General features: G+C 42.4%; 2 protein-coding genes across 2 annotated transcripts; one reads left to right on the top strand and one right to left on the bottom strand.

The window, feature by feature from the left end:
• Nucleotides 1–5887: 5887 nt before the first annotated feature.
• On the bottom strand, nucleotides 5888–13922 carry harbi1 (harbinger transposase derived 1; the record flags this gene model as incomplete). Its single annotated transcript, XM_079581637.1, has 7 exons — nucleotides 13758–13922; nucleotides 13423–13592; nucleotides 11910–12112; nucleotides 11723–11810; nucleotides 9789–9996; nucleotides 7518–7693; nucleotides 5888–6088 (listed from the first exon to the last, which is right to left on the bottom strand). Exons 2-7 carry the CDS (start codon nucleotides 13585–13587, stop codon nucleotides 5888–5890), a joined length of 1041 nt encoding a protein of 346 aa, XP_079437763.1. The 5' UTR covers nucleotides 13588–13592; nucleotides 13758–13922.
• A 241-nt stretch (nucleotides 13923–14163) lies between these two features.
• On the top strand, nucleotides 14164–21151 carry atg13 (ATG13 autophagy related 13 homolog; the record flags this gene model as incomplete). The annotated part of the gene is made up of 18 exons (XM_079582097.1): nucleotides 14164–14324; nucleotides 14771–14847; nucleotides 14934–15014; nucleotides 15091–15210; nucleotides 15285–15331; nucleotides 15413–15553; nucleotides 16472–16512; nucleotides 16592–16688; nucleotides 16779–16886; nucleotides 17038–17131; nucleotides 17290–17391; nucleotides 17731–17805; nucleotides 17874–17968; nucleotides 19070–19187; nucleotides 19251–19328; nucleotides 20687–20794; nucleotides 20876–21004; nucleotides 21074–21151. The coding sequence occupies exons 2-18, from the start codon at nucleotides 14779–14781 to the stop codon at nucleotides 21149–21151; spliced, it is 1581 nt and encodes a 526-aa protein (XP_079438223.1). The 5' UTR covers nucleotides 14164–14324; nucleotides 14771–14778.

Raw genomic sequence — 21151 nt, 5'->3', positions numbered from 1 at the left:
TGGTCGATATCAATAAACACTGGTCAAAATCGACAGACAGGTCAAAAAAGTGATAGAAACTGGTCAAAAGCGACAAAAACGGGTCAAAAAACGATCAAACCGGGTTTAAAAGCGACAAAAACGGGCCGAAAACGACAAAACCAGGTCAAAAAGGCGACAATAGTGACATAAAAAGGGTCAAAAAGCGACAAAACTGGTTTAAAAAGCGACAAAACTGGTCAAAAACGACAGACGGGTCAAAAAAGTGACAGAAACTGGTCAAAAACGAAAAAAACCGTGTCAAAAAAGCGACAATAGTGACAAACGTGGGTCAAAAACGGGTCGAAAAAAACCCGACAAAGACGGTAATCCCCAAGAAACCGTGTCTGACAGAACTAAGTATTGGAAGGTGCGAGAGCAGAGAGAGGCAGAGCCAGGTTACTCTTTGGAGACAAATGTCAGATCTCCGTTTATTGAAGAGGTGAAACAGACTGGCCCCCTGACCACACAGGACTTCCCAAGAGTTCACAAACTCAAACATAAACAGTGACTTCAGGTTACAGAGTCATGTCTGAGAGAGGAGGAACTGAGCCCATAACATTTGGTTTACAGACGACACACCAGTGAACAAACGCTCTTTTTTACGCTTCGTTTGAGTCCGTAACTGACCGGAAGTGAGAGGACGCTGGCGCGGTTTGGCGGCCGCTTCTCAAAACGGTTTTTACGTACCGATGTCGCCTGGTACCAGTGTTTGCCCGGTCGTCCGCATCTGCCGCCTGTCACGGTGTGACTGTGCTGTGAGCTCCCGGGGCTGCCTACGGCCCAACCCCGCTGTGTTCTGCTCGAGCAGCGGAATACAACCCGGTTACTGGCCGGCCTGCTCCCCGGAGCAGCCTGTCCGCAATGCGGCTCCTGTTCGTGGCTTTCCTGCTGCCTCTCCGCGGCTGTTTCCATCCCCGGCTCCGACCATGGCGCTTCACACACGTCCTCGCAGCTCCTCAGATTCAGCCACCGCGCACCTTCTTCACTGGACATCAGCACAACTCTGCAACAACACCGTCTTCTCCACCGAGGCTCCCGTCGCGATCTCCTCTACAACTTCAGCGGTGAAACAGTTTCCATCTCTCCAGTCCGCGCGCAGCTCACTCCCTCTCGTACACCGGCACAACAACATCCGCATACGTCATCAGCGCACTCGTCACCTGACTTCAGACGGCGCTCTTCAATACGAGATTAGTCAACAATAAAAGCTGCTCCTCTGTGATTTCATCACCGACAATAAAGTGGATTGACTCTGTCTCACTGAAACCTGGGACAAACCCATGGACTAAAGTGCATTAAATCAGAGCACCTGGATCCTCCTACACCGACATCTCCCTCCGCCCCATCTCCATCCCAGCTGGATCTGAAAACAGCTGAGCCCCCGCCCTTTGGAACTCACTCACTCACTTTAAATCAGCATCAAAACCACCTCTTCAAACGAGCTTTTCCTTAAACCCCTTCTGTGTTTTGTTTTATCCCACGTGTAAAGCGTGTTTGAGTGTCCAAAAAAAGTGCTACAAGTTTGTTATATTATCATTTTTATTTTTATTATTATCATTATTAGTATTATTGTTTATTATTTTACTTATTATTTGTATTTGTATTTTTATTATTATTATTATTACTCTACTCACTGAGCTACTGCCACGTCGAGCAGGAGTCTTTAAATGTGGATAATCTCAGATAAATGAAGATTCAGCGTCTACATCCAGATCCACCAGAGTCTGAGCTTCTGTCCTTGTGTTTCTTCACCTGAGTCCGAGGCTTAAACTCATGTAGATCACAGGGGACCCAGGTCCCTGAGCTCCTCGAGGACCCTGAGCTCCTCCAGGTCCCTGAGCTCCTCCAGGTCCCTGAGCTCCTCCAGGTCCCTGAGCTCCTCCAGGTCCCTCCATGGCCTTCATCACACGAGGACAACCATCCACGTCTGTAGATTTAAACCTTCACTGGTGACTCAGGTCTGACTGAGTGCTTGAGGAGCTGGAGCTTCTTCAACCTGATCATCTGCTGGACTCTCAGTGTGTTCTGATGGTCCAGGGGTTAAAAAAGCCTCTGCTGCTCAGACGTGCAGGGTTCGAATCCCGCCTGTGCCAGAGCTGTTGATCCACTTCTGTCTGTGACGTTTGTTCAGACTCAAACCACATTATAGTTTCAAACTAAAGGATCAGACGTCACACATTTAACCAACAGCTCCACTAAACCACACTATACTTTAAAAGTGCTGCTTTCTGTGAGAGAGCGGGAATCGAACCCTCAACCTTTGGATCAGGGACGCTTTATTTCAACTGTCTGCTCTCGTCACTGAGAGTCAGTTCAGTTTAACAAACTCATGACAGTGACACTGAAGCAGCTCCGAGGTGCTGATGTGGTCGAGTGGTTCAGATCTCGGGCTTTAAGAAGTCTCTTCTGCCCTGAGGTCCCGGGTTCGAGTCCCTCTGGGTCTGTCTGCTGTTGCTTTTACACCTGAGAAACACAAGTTTAATAATGAATGAACTGTGCATCTGTTGAGTCAAATAAACTCATAACAGTGACAGACAGTGTGCAGATGTGGTGCAGTGGTTAAAGCACAGGGCTTTAAGAAGACTCACCTGCCTGAGGTCGTAGGTTCGAGTCCCACCTGTTGCTTCCACATCTGTAATTTAGTAAAACTCAAACAACACTATGGTTTAAAACTTTCTGTGAGAGAGCGGGAATCGAACTCTCAACCTTTGGATCAGGAAAGGTTCACTTTATCCAACAGCTCTAGTCACTGAGCTCCTGCCACAGCAAACATCTGGAGTTAAATGTCGTTAATATCAACAAAATCAACTGTGCGTCTGTGAAGTGAAGTCAAATAAACACATGACAGAGAACATCTGCATCCTGATGTGGTTGAATGGGTAAATCACAGGACTTTAAAAGTGTGTTGACCCTGAGGTTCTGGGATCAAGTCCCACCTGAGTCAGTTAGACTTGAGCCTGTGATGCTTCTGAGAACTGCAGGGTTTTAGTGACATTATACTTTAGTGACGACACTAAGTATTAAAACTTCTTCATTGAGGAGGAATTGAACCCACAACATTTGGTTCACAGACGACACAAAAGTAGCCAAACACTCTCCTCACTGAGCTACTGCCCTGACAAACTACAGTGAATGTCTTTTCTTTTGTATCGTGCGACTCCTTGACCGAGCCTCTTCCTCCCTGAGCTTTACTTCTATAAGCTCCTATAGAAGAACCTGAACCAGATGAAGCAGAGCCGCTGTGGCTCAGAGGTAAAGTTACTACACAATGAAAGTGGGTTTCACAAAGGTCTGAAGGTCTGAAGGTTGTGGGATCGAGCCTGGCTCTGGTCTCAGTGTCACTGAGGTAAACAAACCGGTCAAAAAGGGTCAAAAAAACAAAAACAAAGGGTCAAAAAACAACAAAAACAGGTAAAAAAAAAAAAAAAGGGTCAAACAAAAACAGAGTGAGAGAAACGAGTAAAAGGGACAAACTCGGGAACCCCCCACCAAAAACAGGGGGGAAAATGGGTCAGCGACAAAAAGGGGGGGAAAAAAGGGGACAAAAAGTAATTTAAAAAAAAATTTCCCGCATTTTTTTTTTGGTGAAAAAACCCCACAAAAATGTGTGAAAAAGCGACAAAATTGGGTCAAAAACGACAAAAACGGGTCAAAAAACGATAAATCCAGGTCAAAAAGGCTACAATAGTGACAAAAAAGGGTCAAAAAGCGACAAAACTGGTCGATAACGATAGAAACTGGTCATAAAACAACAAAGTCGGGTCAAAAACGATCAAAACCAGGTCAAAAAAGCAGCAAAAGTGACAAAAAAACGACAAAATCAGGCCAAAAACGACAAAAGCAGGCCAAAAACGACAAAAGCAGGTCAAAAAGGCTACAAAAGTGACAAAAACTTGGCCTAATATGACAAAAACGGGTCAAAAATGACAAACCGGGTCAAAAAGCGACAAAACTCGTCAAAAACGATTAAAACGGGTCAAAAAGGCTACAAAAGGGACAAAAACTTGGCCTAATATGATAAAACCGGGTCAAAAAACAACAAAACTGGTCAAAAATGACAAACCGGATGAAAAAAGCGACAAAAATGGGCCAAACACGACAAAACCAGGTCAAAAAGGCTACAAAAGGGACAAAAAACGGGTCAAAAAAGCGACAAAACTGGTCGATAACGATAGAAACTGGTCATAAAACAACAAAGTCGGGTCAAAAACGATCAAAACGGTCAAAAAAGGAACAAAAACGGGCCTAATATGATAAAAACAGGTCAAAAATGACAAACCGGGTCAAAAAGCGACAATAGTGACAAAAAACGGGTCAAAAAAGCAACAAAACTGGTCGATAACAATAAAAACTGGTCAAAAACGACAGACAGGTAAAAAAGTGACAGAAACTGGTCAAAAACGAAAAAAACCGTGTCAAAAAAGCGACAATAGTGACAAACGTGGGTCAAAAACGGGTCGAAAAAAACCCGACAAAGACGGTAATCCCCAAGAAACCGTGTCTGACAGAACTAAGTATTGGAAGGTGCGAGAGCAGAGAGAGGCAGAGCCAGGTTACTCTTTGGAGACAAATGTCAGATCTCCGTTTATTGAAGAGGTGAAACAGACTGGCCCCCTGACCACACAGGACTTCCCAAGAGTTCACAAACTCAAACATAAACAGTGACTTCAGGTTACAGAGTCATGTCTGAGAGAGGAGGAACTGAGCCCATAACATTTGGTTTACAGACGACACACCAGTGAACAAACGCTCTTTTTTACGCTTCGTTTGAGTCCGTAACTGACCGGAAGTGAGAGGACGCTGGCGCGGTTTGGCGGCCGCTTCTCAAAGCGGTTTTTACGTACCGATGTCGCCTGGTACCAGTGTTTGCCCGGTCGTCCGCATCTGCCGCCTGTCACGGTGTGACTGTGCTGTGAGCTCCCGGGGCTGCCTACGGCCCAACCCCGCTGTGTTCTGCTCGAGCAGCGGAATACAACCCGGTTACTGGCCGGCCTGCTCCCCGGAGCAGCCTGTCCGCAAAGGTTGTGGGATCGAGCCTGGCTCTGGTCTCAGTGTCACTGAGGTAAACAAACCGGTCAAAAAGGGTCAAAAAAACAAAAACAAAGGGTCAAAAAACAACAAAAACAGGTTAAAAAAATGTGTCATAAATGAGTAAAAGGGACAAACTCGGGAACCCCCCACTGAAAACAGGGGGGAAAAAGGGACAAGAATGGGTCAGCAAGAAAAAGGGACAAAAAAGCAATCTAAAAAAATTTCCCGCATTTTTTTCCCCCCGCATTTTCCCGCATTTTTTTTCATTTTTTTTTTTTTTTTAAAACCCAAAAATGGGTTCAAAAGCGACAAAATTGGTTCAAAAACGGGTAAAACTGGGTCAAAAAAGCGCCAAAAATGACAAAACCAGGTCAAAAAGGTGACAAAAACGGGTCAAAAAAGCGACAAAAAAAAAAGGGTCAAAAACGACAAGAGTCAAAAAAGCGACAAAAGTGGGTCAAAAACAACAATCCGGGTCAAAAACGACGAAACGTCTTCTTTGTTTTTTTTATCCCGCGTGTAAAGCGTCTTTGAGTGTCCAAACAAAGTGTTTTACAAGTTTGATATATTACTATTATTATTATTATTTTTATTATCCCAAAGGCCGCCCATAAATCAGTGGCATTAAAAAAACAAACATTATTAACACTATAGTCTGTTCTCTACTGGTGGCTGCAGAACCATATGTTCATATACACGTCATAAAAAGACATATTTACATTTGTTCCTCACTTTCTGACATGAAACCAGAATTAACTTTTGCATATTTTGTTTCTACATTTCAGTTCGTGAGGGAAACCATAACACTGTCTCTTTAAGTGTGTGAGTTCTTGCATCAGCTGAAGCTTTTGAGGATGATGTCCTTCCGCAGCTCGTGGGCCTTGTGGTCCCGGTCCTCTGGGTTCTCCTCCATCTGCTCGGGACACTCTCGCGGGTCCGTCCTCTCCAGAGTCCAGGCGTCGAGTCCGGACTGCAGGGACGCGTTGTGGAGAACGCAGCAGGCCAAGATGATGGACGAGCTTCTCTCCGGCGCATACTGCCCAGAAAAGGAAGGACGTTTAATGGAGGAGATCTTTTTAAAGTCGTAACCCAGTGCATTTTCTCCAGTGCAGCTTCAGATATTTGTCACTTTTTTCTTGGTAATTTGTTGCTTTTGTGTCACTTTTTCCATCACTTTTTTTAGTCCCATTTCACTCTTTTGTTGGGTCCACTGTTAGGAACTAGAGCTTCAGCAGCATTTTCCCAATCCGACCGTCCTCACCCAACGCGAAAAACACAGAGGAAGTGACATCACCAACAGATGTGTCATGAAAAACTACATCCTCCACATCGTATTAGACTACAAAAATCCTCCTACTGCAGTCACTGACTTTAAAGGGACTATACAGAGTTTAATTTTTCCAGCCATGTCCTAATGTGTACAATGAGCTCAGATTCACCACAACTAGCAGCAGCTACGTTTCAGCTCGTTCCGCAAATTGAATTTGAAGGTGGAGAAGACAAATTAAGAGCTCATGGACATTTAGCCCCTCGTGGAGGTCAGCTCACGAGTTCTCATGGGTTGCCAAGGTTGTCAAGCCAATAAACCCTGTTTTTAACTACCTCGTGCCTATGCTAAATCCTTGCGGGTGCTACAACCACAATAATGACATGAAGCCACACAGAAAACAGACGATGATATAGAGCTGTTTCACACCTACAGCTTTATCACAGAAATAAAAAAATGCTCTGGTTAAACATTCCACCAAATCCTGTCCACGTACTTAAAGGTATACAGGAGGATTTTCCCAAATTTTAGGAAAGAACCGCCCTCTCCACTTTAAAAAAACTTGCCTCCGAGGAGGAAGAATCTCCCAAAAACACTCTGGTCTTGTTTCTCTCTTCTGAAGCCTTTCTCTTCTTCTCATACACTTCGAAGACACTTTTTCTGCCATTTTCAAATGACTCGGTGGGTTCTGCGAGCAGCGTAACTCACATAGGCCTGAAAGTGCGCATGCGCAGAAATGAACAAGGGGCGAGAACGCACGACGGCCTTACGTAGGCAAATCACCAGAATGATTGACAATTAGGAGGATCAATCGTCTTGATGATCCACCCGGAAATAGAACATCCTCCGCTATACCTTTAAGTTTCTACTAAATGAAAGCAAAAGCACAAACTGCCCTCATTTAGGCCGTTTACTGAGGCATGAATCCCTGAGGGTAGGGGGATTGGTGGCGTGGTGGCTTATGGGATGGCACATAGCTCCTAATTGCCTGTGACGAACCACCAGAGGTCCCTATGCTAATGTATGAAAGTTAGCATTGAGGCTCCTTCTCCTACCTCCTTCCTAAATGACAGCCCAATTCGGGGGCTTCTTATCATGGCGGACGCTGATGCTTTATTCCAGAAGCTTTTAGATTTGGGTAAAGCCACTCTGGAGAAAATGCGGGGGCTAAACCAAGCCTAACCCGGGGCTTTGTTACCTGCAGATAGCCCTTGCTGCTGTCCAGACACTTGAACCTGGTCTGGATGGCCCTGAAGGTTCGGTCCACGATCTCGTGCGTCGTGCTGTGGGACAGGTTGTACCGGAAATCCGCAGGGCATGCTGGGTAGTCCACGGGCGTCATCAGCCACTTCCTCAGCGGGTACCGGCTGTCGCCTGAGGAGGAGGAAGAGGAGGAGGAAGAAAAGGGCCGATAAAGCACAGCAGGAACAAGAGACACTGGATTTACTTCACGCTGGCTTTGATCTGGGAAGGTTGAGGCGAGAAGCTGCAGGTGAAAATCATTTAGAGATGTTGATTTGAACTTTTTGCTGTAGATTACTGATATAAATATGAGGGCGAAAGGGTGTTTTTTCATAACAAAAAACTACTACTAGTGACCAAAAATTGCCTATTTCCCGACAACCAAATATCGATAATGTCAATATTACATGTATGGTTTTATTCATAATTAACCGACACATAAAAACACAAGACTAGAACAATATAGTAGTAGAAAAATGTATGAAAGTATGTGAACGCTTTGGAATTTCTCACATTTCTGCCTAAATTGTAGAGCTGGGAGACTTCCCCCCCCAAAAAAATCAGCAATTTTTAAAATAAAAAACTTGATTTACGATTCGATTCTTCCCCCCCATTTAAAACAAAAAAACTGCGAACTATAAATATATTATAGAAATATATATTCATTGTATTTAATGAAAGTTCACCAACATAAACAAGACAAATTTGAGACAGTCATTTATTTAGATGTAAAGTATTATTGTACCTTGATATAGGCTAGAACAAAAACGGGCAAGCCGTCTGTTCAGAGCCAGCTTAGATTTTTGAAAAAAAAAAAGGGGCATGAAATTTATAAGACAATGTCTTCCTCATGCTCCTATTCAGTATTGAATATTATTTTGTTGTTGTTGTTGTTGTTGTGTCTGTAATAACGCCATGGCTGAATAAAGAACTTGAACTGAACTGATAAACAAAACTGCAAAAGCAAACCCTTTCTCTAACTGAAAAGTCACTGTGCAACAAAGATTGTTAAAATCCAAATTATCTATGCTAATAAAAAGGTCACTGAGGCACATTTGTTCAGCGGGACCTTCTTCTTCTAAGCAGAGAGCTCCATAATCATGAAAATGAATCGATTTGACCTCCCAACTTGGCAATAACATGTATAAGTAAGTACACCACCTGAATCAGTTTTGTAAAGAGGAATAGTCTAAGATTCATCCTGATTGTTGTGAGAGTCTAATCTGCAACTACAGAAAAGCAGTTATTGCTGCAAAAGTAGGATCAGGGGTTCACTTACTTATTCCACACTGGTATCGGGATAAACTTGTGAATTCACTTTTCTATTGATGATCTGTTTTCCAGGCCCTGAGGCAACAAAACAGCCCTACACCATGATTCTCCTGCTCCAGACTTCACAGCGAGGAGAGGGTAAAGATGTTGGTGATGTTCCAATATGGCCTCCACACATGACTTGAACTTCACTCACTGTGAAATCTGGAGCAGGAGAATCATGGTGTGGTTGTGAAATGTGCTTATAAACTTTAAACTCTGTCACCTGATTGTGAAGATTAGTTAAAGAGGTATTATGCTATCACATGGCACCAGTCTGTATCACACTACAATGATGACCAAACCTTGGTCTGTAACTGCAGTAAATTAGAATAACTGCCTTGTATAAAATGTCTCTCTCAAAATGGCTGTAGTGAATGTCTTGAAATAGGCCTCTGTCTCTTTAAGAACCTCTGAGCCTTTCCGACACGCCCCCTCCACACGCTGTCTGTGGCATCAGTGGGGAGGGGGTTCTGCTGAGGAGCAGTGGTTGGTTACTCGGCTGGTGACGAAAGCTCGGAGGCGTCTCCAGGAGGTGGGGGCGTTCCTAGGAGGACTCAGGCAAACCTATCCCTAAAATGGCCGCCATCAGAGTTTTTACAGATTACTCAAAAACACGTGAATGTGCCAAGGCAACACTTCAGGCATGTTTTTAATGAGGGAGTGACAAAATAACATGATGTAAAGCTTGAAAAAGTCCATTTTGCATAATACCCCCTCTTTAATTTATTTGTTTCCAGGGTCAAGTTTCTATGCTCAGAGCAAACAGGCCCAAAACTTGACAAATGAACAGGAGGGGGCTCCGCACACAGCCTTGGGGAGCCCCCGTGTTCAGTGTGATGGTTCTGGAGTGCAGTTTTACAGTGTATTTGCTTTAACGTTCACTGGTCCCTGATGTCTCTGTGTTTGGACTCACCCAGTAGCCAGCCCTCCTCTAAGTCCTCCATGCTCTTGTACAGGGCGGAGCGCTGCAGCACGTCGTAGTCCCGGAGCGCCCCGGGCCAGTGGGTCTCGGCGCTGAGCAGCAAACCCCTGGAGTCGCACACCAGCTGCACCCCGACCGAGTGGAAGCCCTTCTTATTCACGTACGACGAGTCCTCGCTGTTGGGGGCTTTGATCGCCACCTGCGCACACACAAAACAACGCCACAAATCAAATAAAAGGGTTTAAACAGGAAAAGACAATTACAATAAAGCTAAGGTGCAAACGGAACACAAATAATGCAACTCAATCACAACCCTTTGCAACATTTTTCTTATGAAATACAATAAACAGAAATAATCACACGCATTAAGAATATGAAATAAATAAGATGAAATGAAAAGTGACATATGGTAAGAAGCTTAGTGAATAAAACAATAGTGAGTTTGTACAGCACTTTTAACCTCTTAACCCCCGCCTTAACCCAACACATTTTCTCCAGTTCAGATTTACTCAAATCTAAAAGCTTCACAACCGGAGATCTGATCCATGTAGGGAGCAAAGGCCACAAAACTGATCGTAACTGCTTTGTGTTTTCGTCTGTTTTTTGACGTATTTTCGTCTGTTTTTTATCGGGTTTTTGTCTCTTTTTTAAATCACGTTTTCGTCTTTTTTATTGTGTTCGTCTTTTTTTTTACGTGTTTTCGTTTCTTTTTTGTCTCTTTTTTGTCTGTTTTTATTGTGTTTTTGTCATTTTTTTAATCGTGTTTTCATCTTTTTTTCATTGTGTTTTCATCTCTTTTTTTTGGCGCCTTTTCATAGTTTTTTGTCATGTTTTTGTTGCTTTTCAATCGGGTTTGTTTTCATGTTTTTATCACGTGTTGTCACTCTTTCGTCCCATTTTTGATTGACTGCGGAATTCTTCCGCAGTCAATTATTGGTTTTCATGTTCTTTATTATTATTCCTCTTCCATCTTTTTCCCGATTTTCTAGAGCTTTCAGCACCTTCATGCTTTGTGCAATTTATGCAAGTTATGCATCAAAATGTTCCGCATGTTGAGGAGAAGGGTGCTATTACTTTTGGGACTTCTGCAACTTACGGTTTTTCCGCAATCGGACAAAATGTCGGAGATTTTTCCCATTGACTTATAATGGGGCTGCTGCAAATCCATGCTTTTCTGCACTTTCTTCTGCATTTTATGCAATTTCTGCACTTTGTGCATGTTCAGCTTCTGCAACTTGTGGGTTTTGAGAAAAAATTGGCCTTCTGCAGTTTTCCAGTTATTTTATACGAGAGTTTGAAATTTTTGCATTAGTGTGTATGGGGGAATCCAGCCAATGGGGAGACTCCAGGCCTTTCAGCCATTTGTGCAGCTTCTGCCAATCAAGCACTGAGGCCATTTCAACAGTTTGACCAGTTTATGGAATTTAAAAGTTTATGCAATTTAACCAGTTAATGCATTTTAAACCGTTTATGCAACTTAAGAGTTTATGCCATTTAGGATTTATGAATTTTAAAGCGTTTATGCAATTTACATAATTTATGCAAATTAACCCATTCATGCATTTTACCAGTTTATGCAAAATAGATTATGCAAATTAACCACTTTATGGAATTTAAACAGTTTAGGCATGTTAAAGCACTATTATGCAACTCAATAGGGATTTTCGCATATAACCAATTTATGCAATTTGAACAGTTTATGCAATTTCTGCATTCGCTTCCCGCAATTCCGCAGTCAATCGCAATGGCGCAGCCATTGCATTTCTAGTTGTTTTTGTCGTTTTTTTGTTGCTTCTTTTGTCCCTTATTTGTTGCGTTTTCATCGCTATAATCATTCCAAGAAGCTTTTAGATTTGGGTAAAGCCATAACGTGCTGGGTTATGTCGGGGGTTGAGACTAAAGTGAAACATGTCTCAGTGACAAACCTGAACGAAGTCGAGGACACCGATGATTCCAGGAAAACCAGCCACTCTCTGGAACATCTCGAAACACTGGTCTCTGCTGGACTCATCTCTGTTGTAACAGAAGAGAAGCTTTAATACAAACATCTAGTGCTTTATCATGTGTATACTTTATCCTCCCCTCTCCTCTACATGTGAAAATCCCTCTCACCGATGGAAAGCGATGAACTGCGAAGCCTTTTCCACCAGTGCTTTGGTCACGTTAGAGACACAGCGGGACATGGAGGCCTGGCTGATTCCAATCGTGTCGCCCATCGAGGTCTGATACGAGCCCGAAGTGTAGAAACCCAGCGCGGCCATGACCTGCACCTCCGGACTGATGGCCCTGGATCTCTGCGTGCGGCGGGACAGGCTCTGAAATGCACACGGAAAACAAGGACGAAATGTTATTCAGTGTTAACGCTATGAAAGAAGAAACTGGATAAAAACGTCAAAACAGCAACAAAAACGAGGACGAAAACGCAACAAAAAAGTGACTAAAGAGCGACAAAAATGTGACAAAACAACTACAAAGACATGAAAAAAGACAACAAAAACGTTACACTGTTGCTCTCCATTTCAGAAGCTTTTCGATTAGGGTAAAGCTGAGAAAAAGTGCTGGTTTAAACCTAGAACACTATTGCCGGGTGGTTTTCACCCGAGCAAATACATTTATGTGATTTTCATCATGTGTCCTGGGTCTCTGAGCTTCAGCTTTATCATTAACATCTTTGATGGCCTGGGTTTTCCTAATCCAAAGTACACGTTTTCAGACAGACACATGTTCGGGTGATTTTCACCCAGCGATAGAGATAGAAGTTAGGGCAGGGTTAGTGTATTAAATCAGACAATCTTGTCTCCTTTCAAGGCTGACATTCAGGGCTGACACATTTATTTTGCAACTTCATCTACAGCTTTGCTCCTGTGGCAGAGTTCGGTGTCTCTGGCCTCACAGTAATGAGGAACACAGTCATTTTAGTCAGCTGGTCATTTACACCCATTCAAAATATGACATATTAAGTTTCTCTCTCCTGCGGCTGTTTGTGCCGAGGACACTGAGCCTTTACCAGAGAAGTCTCACATAGAAGAGAAGTCTCTAATTTTCCAGTAATTTTGGAGCATTTTGATCTGGTCCTCTCAAAAAAAGAGTGGTGCGCACTGAATGGGTGCTGCTGCCGGATGCTCTCTCATCGAATGCAATTTCTCCATCTGTGAGATCAATAAAGTACCATCTTATCTTATCTTATCTTATGATGCTTTTCTTTCATTTTACTAGACATGACACAGTTTAATATAAAAGAACACGACTCACATGTGTCATGTTTTGATAGATTTTGATTAAGTACTTTTTATCGGGTGAAAATCACCCGGCGTTAGTGATGGTGTTGAATTTGAGTGATAGTGTTCTAGGGTTAAGAGGTTAGTTTTGTTTATGAGTTTATTTGAGCAGCAAAAAGTACTTTTACAACACTAAAAGCGAAACATAAGAGTATAAATACTTCATTTTCCTATTACTCAAGTAGATGTAAAAGGTACTGTATGTAATGTAAAAGTAACCGAGTACTATCTCTTGTAACTAGAACTCTGCTCCTAGAACTGTTTGTAACTATAATGATACAATAATAAGTAGAAATGCAGAGTCTTCATGTTAGTGTATAGGGAGTGGTCAAGCAGAAGACACTTACTTCTCTCAATAACTCAACTAAATACAGTATAAAGGCCTTGGGGAAACCAAAGTTTGTTATGAGGAAGTCATCTGACACAGAGTCCAGGTCGAATCTGTCCATCGTCTTCTGACCTCGTCCGTGGAGCAGCAGATCGCAGTCCAGGATGGCGATGGAGATGGCCATAATGACTGAAAGATAATTCAAATGTAAAGGAAAAAATGTGTGTCTTTAATAATAAATTGCAAACACGCTCTGACCATGTTTTAGTTTGTAACATTCAAATCCAATTCGATCAAATGAAAAATAGAAAACATACAGTATCACTGCTACTGATACATGCATTGCCTACTTACTTTACTTTTTTGGAGATTAGCGTCAAAGTTCTTTAGATCATTACATGCATGGACGTAGTAAATTATTTGTTAATTTACATAATACATTATTGCCCATCGTTGAATCAAAATGTACGCGAGTTTACTCAAAATCCTCAAAGAAAGCATCGAAACTACTAGCTGGCTAGGCTAACGAACCAAAACAAACAAGAGTTACTGTTAGAGCGCTGAATGCACTCGCAGATTCGACATAAGGAATTTGAGTCATATCGGTAAACAGTTTTATATTAATACAAATATATTCCATGAGGGAGAGTAGTTCAGTTCAGTGCTAATAATTATGTTTTAAATACCTTGTTGAGCTTTTAGAATAAAATGGTGCTGAATGCGTGTTGAAAGTGCGTACGCAAACACCCCGCCACCCAAACAAACTGGAGATAAACAGTGCAGTGGCTCGGGCTTCTGTTCTCGTTGTTGTAAATGTGTAATTAAAAGCGTATTAATATATGTGGAGTTCGTCGCTGAATGTTATCGACTTTGTGTCGAGTCACACCGTGCTACAGCTTCACTAACCGGGAAATATCTAATGTAAGTGACAGTGTTTTGGCTTTGGGATGAAATGCGTGTGCGTTAGCTCCGTAGCGTTAGCAACAGTAGCTAGCGCACTAACCAATGACTCACCTTTAGCAACCTCGTCTATTTCACGGAGAAAACTGCTCTAAATCCCTCTTATTCACAACCATAACGTGTATACTTCATGCTTTGTGCATCTTGATGTGGCTGTCAGTGTTGTTTAGATGTGATTTACCCCCTTAATGGTGATGTTCGTACTATTGAGGCGATGTCCCAGGCCTATTGGCTGAAATAGGCCAATAAAATATACACACAATAATGTTAACACGTGGCACTACGTTTATTACACCCCGATCTTTTCATGGTTGTTTCGTTTTGTTTAATTACAAGTTATTTAGTGCATAAGCTGTTGCAAAGTCACATTTTATTGTTATACTTATTTGATGTTTTGCTTTTTTAAGGGTTCATCATGGACAGTGACCTGAGTCCACAGGATAAAAAAGACCTGGACAAATTTATTAAGTTCTTTGCCTTAAAGGTGAGGTTTATCATTTCAAAGGCTGCCATGTTCTGAGAGGATTGGATGAAGGGCTCCCTTTTAATGCTTTTCTTCACAATTTCCAGACTGTCCAGGTGATAGTTCAGGCTCGACTTGGGGAGAAGATATGCACTCATTCATCGTCATCACCAACAGGCTCAGATTGGGTAAGTCAACAATGATAACAATGCATTAACAGTCTTCCATAAGGTTAGTTATAATATTTGTGTTGGTTTATTCCAGTTCAATTTAGCCATCAAAGACATCCCGGAGGTGACCCATGAAGCTAAAAAGGCCCTGGCCGGACAGCTCCCCGGCATTGGGCGGTCCATGTGTGTGGAGATTTCACTGAAAACATCAGAGGCAAGACTTTTAGACGGTTAACCTTCTAACAAACATACAACTTTGTCTAAATACATGGCATGCTTTCTTTTCAGGGTGACTCTATGGAGCTGGAGACGTGGTGTGTCGAAATGAATGAAAAGTGAGTGTTGTTTTTTTTATTGTTGCTATAAAGAAAAATCATTTTCAGATCACAGCCGCTAAATCTGGGCTTCTCTTCCAGGTGCGACAAGGACATTAAAGTTTCCTACACTGTGTATAATCGTCTGTCTGTGCTGCTGAAGTCACTGTTAGCCATCGCCAGAGTCACGCCAGCCTACAAACTGTCCCGGAAGCAAGGACACGACTATGTTATATTGTACAGGTAAAGGGACGTTTTATTATTTCATTACAGTAGTATTAAAACATAGAACACAACTTCATACAACTAAGATAACAGTATACATGTGTTTCCAGTGACATCACACATAGTTAGGCGGCCATTTTGAATATTATACTACAACATGTAACAATATCTCTACTCAGGATGAAAGTGAAAGACAACTGATTTACTGATTGTCTTCATTGCTCATGAAGATATCAGTAAAAACACGGTCCCAGAGAGAGAGTTTATGTGATATAAGCAGCAAATGTGGCTCAGACGTAGCAGCTCTGTCTGTCGAGCTACAGCAGGATTTACTAAAGAGCTGCTTCACTCTGAAGACTAAATGAACACATCAAAGAGAAAACAGAAAACCTTTCTCTGTGATTTTTACAGTTTGTCATGTCAACAGAGTCTCAGTCTGAGTCAGTGGTTAAGCTGCTCAAGATGTTAGCATGCTACCGGTTAGCAACTGTAAAACACATGTTTGTCTCACATCTATGAACACTGAGGAAATACTACAGTAACGGCTCTGACCTCTGACGTCTGTCAGATGTTGTATCCAAGGCTAGATGTTTGTGGTTCAGGGCTTTCTCTCGGAGAAGCTAAAAGAAGCTAAATGCTAACATCTTGAGCAGCTTAAACACTGACTCGCTAGTTTCTTCACATAAACGTGCGTCTCTGGGGCCGTGTTTTAACTTTTTTCTTCTTGAGCAAAGATTACGAGTACATAAAAATGCCACTGTCAGTCAATTGTCTTTCATTTATATCCTGTTACAATATTGTTACATGTTGTATTACTGCATAATTCTACTTTGATGTTCAAAATGGCCGCCATAACAACAAAAGTAACCTGACTGAAAGACATGTATAACTACATTTGTGGCCTTGCTTATCTCTCCTGGATTTGTTTGTCTCTAGAATCTATTTTGGTGAAGTCCAGCTCAGTGGATTAGGAGAAGGTAACGTGGAAATTAAAAACGTGCTCGGGATGGATTCGATCTCTCTAAAATGACCTCTTTTCCTGCTTCATTCCTCCAGGCTTTCAGACAGTGAGAGTCGGCGTGGTCGGGACTCCGGTCGGCACGGTTACCCTCTCCTGCGCCTATCGCACAAACCTCGCATTCATGTCCAGTCGGTAAGTGAGAAGAAAGCTTACTCATGTACAGCATCAGATTTCTTTTTGAGTGGGTGACGGTAATCGTTCTGATATCTTTTCCCCCTGCAGACAGTTCGAGCGCTCGGCTCCGATCATGGGGATCATCGTGGATCATTTCGTGGACGGCCCGTGCGGAGGCCAGCGCCCTGTGACCATGGGACAGCCCTGCAACTACAGGTGGAGTCAAAATACGACATTCAAACGCTTTTTTCATGTCCTTAGTGGGTAAATATCAAGCAGATCTGTTATACTGTGGACAATGCTTTTGCTTGTACTTAGAATACACTATTTAGCAAAGAGTTTAAGAGCGGCTGTTGTTTGTGCTCAGAGCTTCAGAGGACGACGACACCGGCCCGTTCCCCGGAGTCCAAGATTCACAGGAAGTCTGCACCACCTCCTTCTCCACCTCTCCTCCATCACAGGTAAACCTCCAAGATCAAACTGTCCAGCTAGCCTTAATCTCAAGCTCAAACTTCACACCCTCTCTGTTACTGCTTCTCACAGTCTACATGTGCTTCTCTCTCTTCTGTTTTTTCCCCCTTTTTATTTTCACTTATTTTTCCCCTCCGTCAAACCTCAGTGCGTTTGTACCCTGAGTCCGTCTCCCTCCAAACTGTCTAAGCCCCTCCCCCTGGACAGCCTCCCGCTCCCACTGGCTGCCGGACTTGTCACTCACAACAATGTGAGTCCCCTGGTATCCAGCCCTACATGTGTGGTGTTGAATTTGAAATGATTTTGAGGTCTTTTGTATCCATTAAGCATGTGAGCCAGTATTTTAGAATAAACCGGCTGAAAGACTCCTTTTCACTTTGATAGTTTCCCCCAAACCTCTACATTTATGTTTTGTACAATCTCCCATAGGTGACTGTATTGCAAACTGGCATGCAGCTGACATTGATAGAGTGTATTGTTTGTATTCCTGGTCTTTCACCGCTCACTGCCGTAGTAAACTAGTTATTCTGCATGATTGACGTCTCACTCCAGCTTTAGAACGTATTTCATCGACTGCTTTTGTTCACAGATGTACAGTTCCAGATTGTGTTGCCAGCCTCCGGGCATGATGGGCCCGGAGCCGTGTCATCCAGGCTCCAACCAGGTAACGCTGGGAATTAAACCCGCTTCTATTTAAAGGAACACGTGCGTGACATCAGGTGTAATCCTCAGGCGATGCATGCTGGGAAGGAGGGCGGAGTCGTGCTGGTGCCAACACATGAGACGCATCTCGCAGTGGAGCAGGGGCCCAACGTGTCCAGCAGCAGGTACAGCACATACTGGGCTTCCACAGCATTACAGTCAGGGCGGGGCACAGTTAACAAAGTTTAGATACTGTTGGTCCAGGCACAACATTAAAGGAAGTGACTTGGACGTTTCAGCTTAAATATTTTTTTTATTTTTTATTCCCTTTTTTTTGGTTAATGTTTGCCCCATTTCCATTTTTTTAAATTGCAAAATTATTTTTTCATTATTTTTTTTTTTTTTTTGCCCAATATTTGACCCAATTTCCCACTTTTTTTTTTTTTTTTTTACACAATTTTCTTATTTTTGCCCCAATTATTTCCTGTTTTTCCAATTTTTCCCCCTCATATTTGCTCATTTTTATTACAAATTTGTCCTATTTTACCCGCAATTTATTCCCAATTTTCAATTTTTTTCCCCTTTTTTGCCCCAATTATTTCTTTTCCCAATTTTTTCATATTTTTTACATTTTTCCCCCATTTTCTGTCCCCAATTTATTCCCAATGATTAATTTTTTCATATTTTTTTTGCCTAATGTTTGCCTCATTTTTCCATTTTGTTTTTGGCCCCAATTTTAAATAAAAAAAAATAAAATAATTTTTTTTTAATTTTTTTCTTATTATGGCCCCATTTTTTTCTCATGTTTGCTAATTTTTCCTGCAATTTATTCCAATATATCTTTGCCCAATGTTTGCCCCATTTTTCTCAATTTCTGTTCTTATTTTTGCCCCAATTATATTGTTTTTCCAAATTTTGCACCTCATATTTGCTCACTTTTATTACAATTTTTTCCCGCAATTATCACATTTTTCCCCCTTTTTTTCCCAATGTTTGCCCCAATTATTTGTTTTCCCACATTTTTTCTTCTCATTTTTACAATTTTCCCCTACAATTTATACATTTTCTCCCCTTTTCTCCACATTCTTGACATTGGAGATGAACCCGATATTATACATTTTTAGATCTTCCAAACATCGTTTTGTTTTCTGATTCTACACTTATTTATAGGTATTGAAAACCAAGTATTGTATAAGTACTAGTAGAAGTATCGTACTGGTAACCCAGCCCTAACTACAATACAAGTGGTGATATATAAATATTCCCGTGTGTTTTCTCTTGTCCAGTGGAGACGACGACGGCCTTTGCCACAGCGGCAGAAACACGTTTCCTTCAGATCCGGTCGAGTCTTTGGCAAATTTCACCAGAAAAGTTGGCGCTTTCGTGAACAAACCAAACGCACAGGTAAGTCTGGGACTGAACCTGCTCAAGCGGATCAACGTTACTTCATTTGTTTTGTTTGTCCAGGTGACGGCGGCCAGTCTGGACCTGCCCTTCGCTGCTTTTGCTCCCAGAGGCCTCGACCCGGAGGAGAACGACCGCATGGTACTTTCAGAGCAGCATCCACTTTAGTGAAGAACTTACTCTACACAGCGCATTTATATCAGTATAAAAGACGATCGAACTTACAATTCACGGTTTAAGTCCGGCTAATCCACGGCTGCAGCTCAGTAATAATCCACACGGTCCAAACAGCGAGAGTTTAGGTCTTCACAGGTGAACTTTTCCTCCTCAGGTGTTTCTTATTGTCCGTTAGACGAGTTACTTTGGTCCTGTCCTTGTTGCTGCAGGTTCATCCTGTGCTTCCCTGGGATTGACCTGGCAGGCGCTGCAGCATTGTCCATACTGGCCAATTCTCCAACGCAACACGCGATTATCCAGATCGACCTTTATTAAAATTGCAATTAGATGAAAATATTTGTATCTACTTTAACCCCCTCACGAGTACAGGGATTTTAATGCCGTTAAAAGTGGAGGCACTTTTTGGGCTCTGGGGTGAAGTCACTTTTAATAAAGGACGTGCTGTCGGTTAAAACCTCTTAACCGAGGGCATTCTCCAGTTCGGCCTTACCCAAATCTAAAAGCTTCAGGACTGGAGAGCAATAGGCCAGTGTAACGTCTCATTTGAAAGCTACGACCAACGAAACGGATCTTCTACCTTGCCTTGTTGCAGCTACTTCTGTTCCTTTTTTTCTCCATTGCATTTTCGCCCCCTTTTTTTTTTAATTTTTGATGGGGATTTTTGGGCCTTTTTTTTTTTCCTTTCAAATTTTTTTAATGACTTTTCCCCCTATTTTTTCTTTTTCACATTTTTTTTTTTACACAAATTCTTATTTTTGCCCCAAATATTTAAATTTTTTCCTGCAATCTATTCCCAAATTTAATTTTTTTTCCCTTTATCCATTTTTTTTGTTTGCCCCATTTTTCTAAATTTTTGTTGTTTTTGTCCTAATAATTTTTTGTTTTCCCCATTTTTTTCTTCTCATTTTTATAATTTCCCCCCAGTTATTAATGTTTGCCTAATTTTTCCACATTTCCATTTTTTTCCTTCAAAATTATTATTTTTTTGCACAATATTTGCCCCAATTTCCCAATTTTTTAAAAACCTTTTTTCCCCCCCCAATTATTTCCTGTTTTTTTTCCAATTTTTCACCCTCATATTTGCTCATTTTTATTACTATTTTTTCCCCGCAATTTTTGGTCCAGATGTTGTCACATGTTGACAACTTTTTCCATTGCTTTTTTAATCACATGTCTCACATTTTTTGTTGCTCTTGAATTCTTTTGTTGCATTTTTGGTTCAAGAAGCTTTAGATTTGGGTAGTGCCGGCCTGGAGACCATGTGCTGGTCCAGGTGGGGGTGTCAGAGGTTCATATATGTTAACATGTGTTCATATATCCAGGTGCAGCCTCCGGACTCCCCCACCTCCCCGTCTCCGCTCCAGGGCAGCCTTCACTCTCAGGGCTCCGAGGGCTCGGCGCCGCAGGACGACTTCGTCATGGTCGACTTCGTACGTAAAACCCTTTCCTGTTTCTTCCTCCTCGTCTTCCTCGTCCTCCTCGTCTCAGAACGTTTGTCTCCGTGCCTGCAGCGCCCGGCGTTCTCCAAAGACGACCTGCTGCCCATGGACCTGGGCACGTTCTACCGGGAGTTCCAGAACCCGCCGCAGCTCGCCAGCCTCTCGCTGCACATCAGCTCGCAGTCCATGGCCGAGGACCTGGTCAGTAACTCAGATCCCGACACAGCCACGTGACCTGTGACCTTTAACCTTTAACCCCTCCCCCCACAGGACTCTTTACCGGAGAAACTGGCCGTGTACGAGAAGAACATGGACGAGTTTGACGCGTTCGTGGACATGCTGCAGTAA

Source organism: Gobius niger, assembly GCF_951799975.1.
Source record: "Gobius niger genome assembly, chromosome: 23".
NCBI lineage: Eukaryota > Metazoa > Chordata > Actinopteri > Gobiiformes > Gobiidae > Gobius > Gobius niger.
This window is presented reverse-complemented; position numbering and strand designations above follow the sequence as displayed.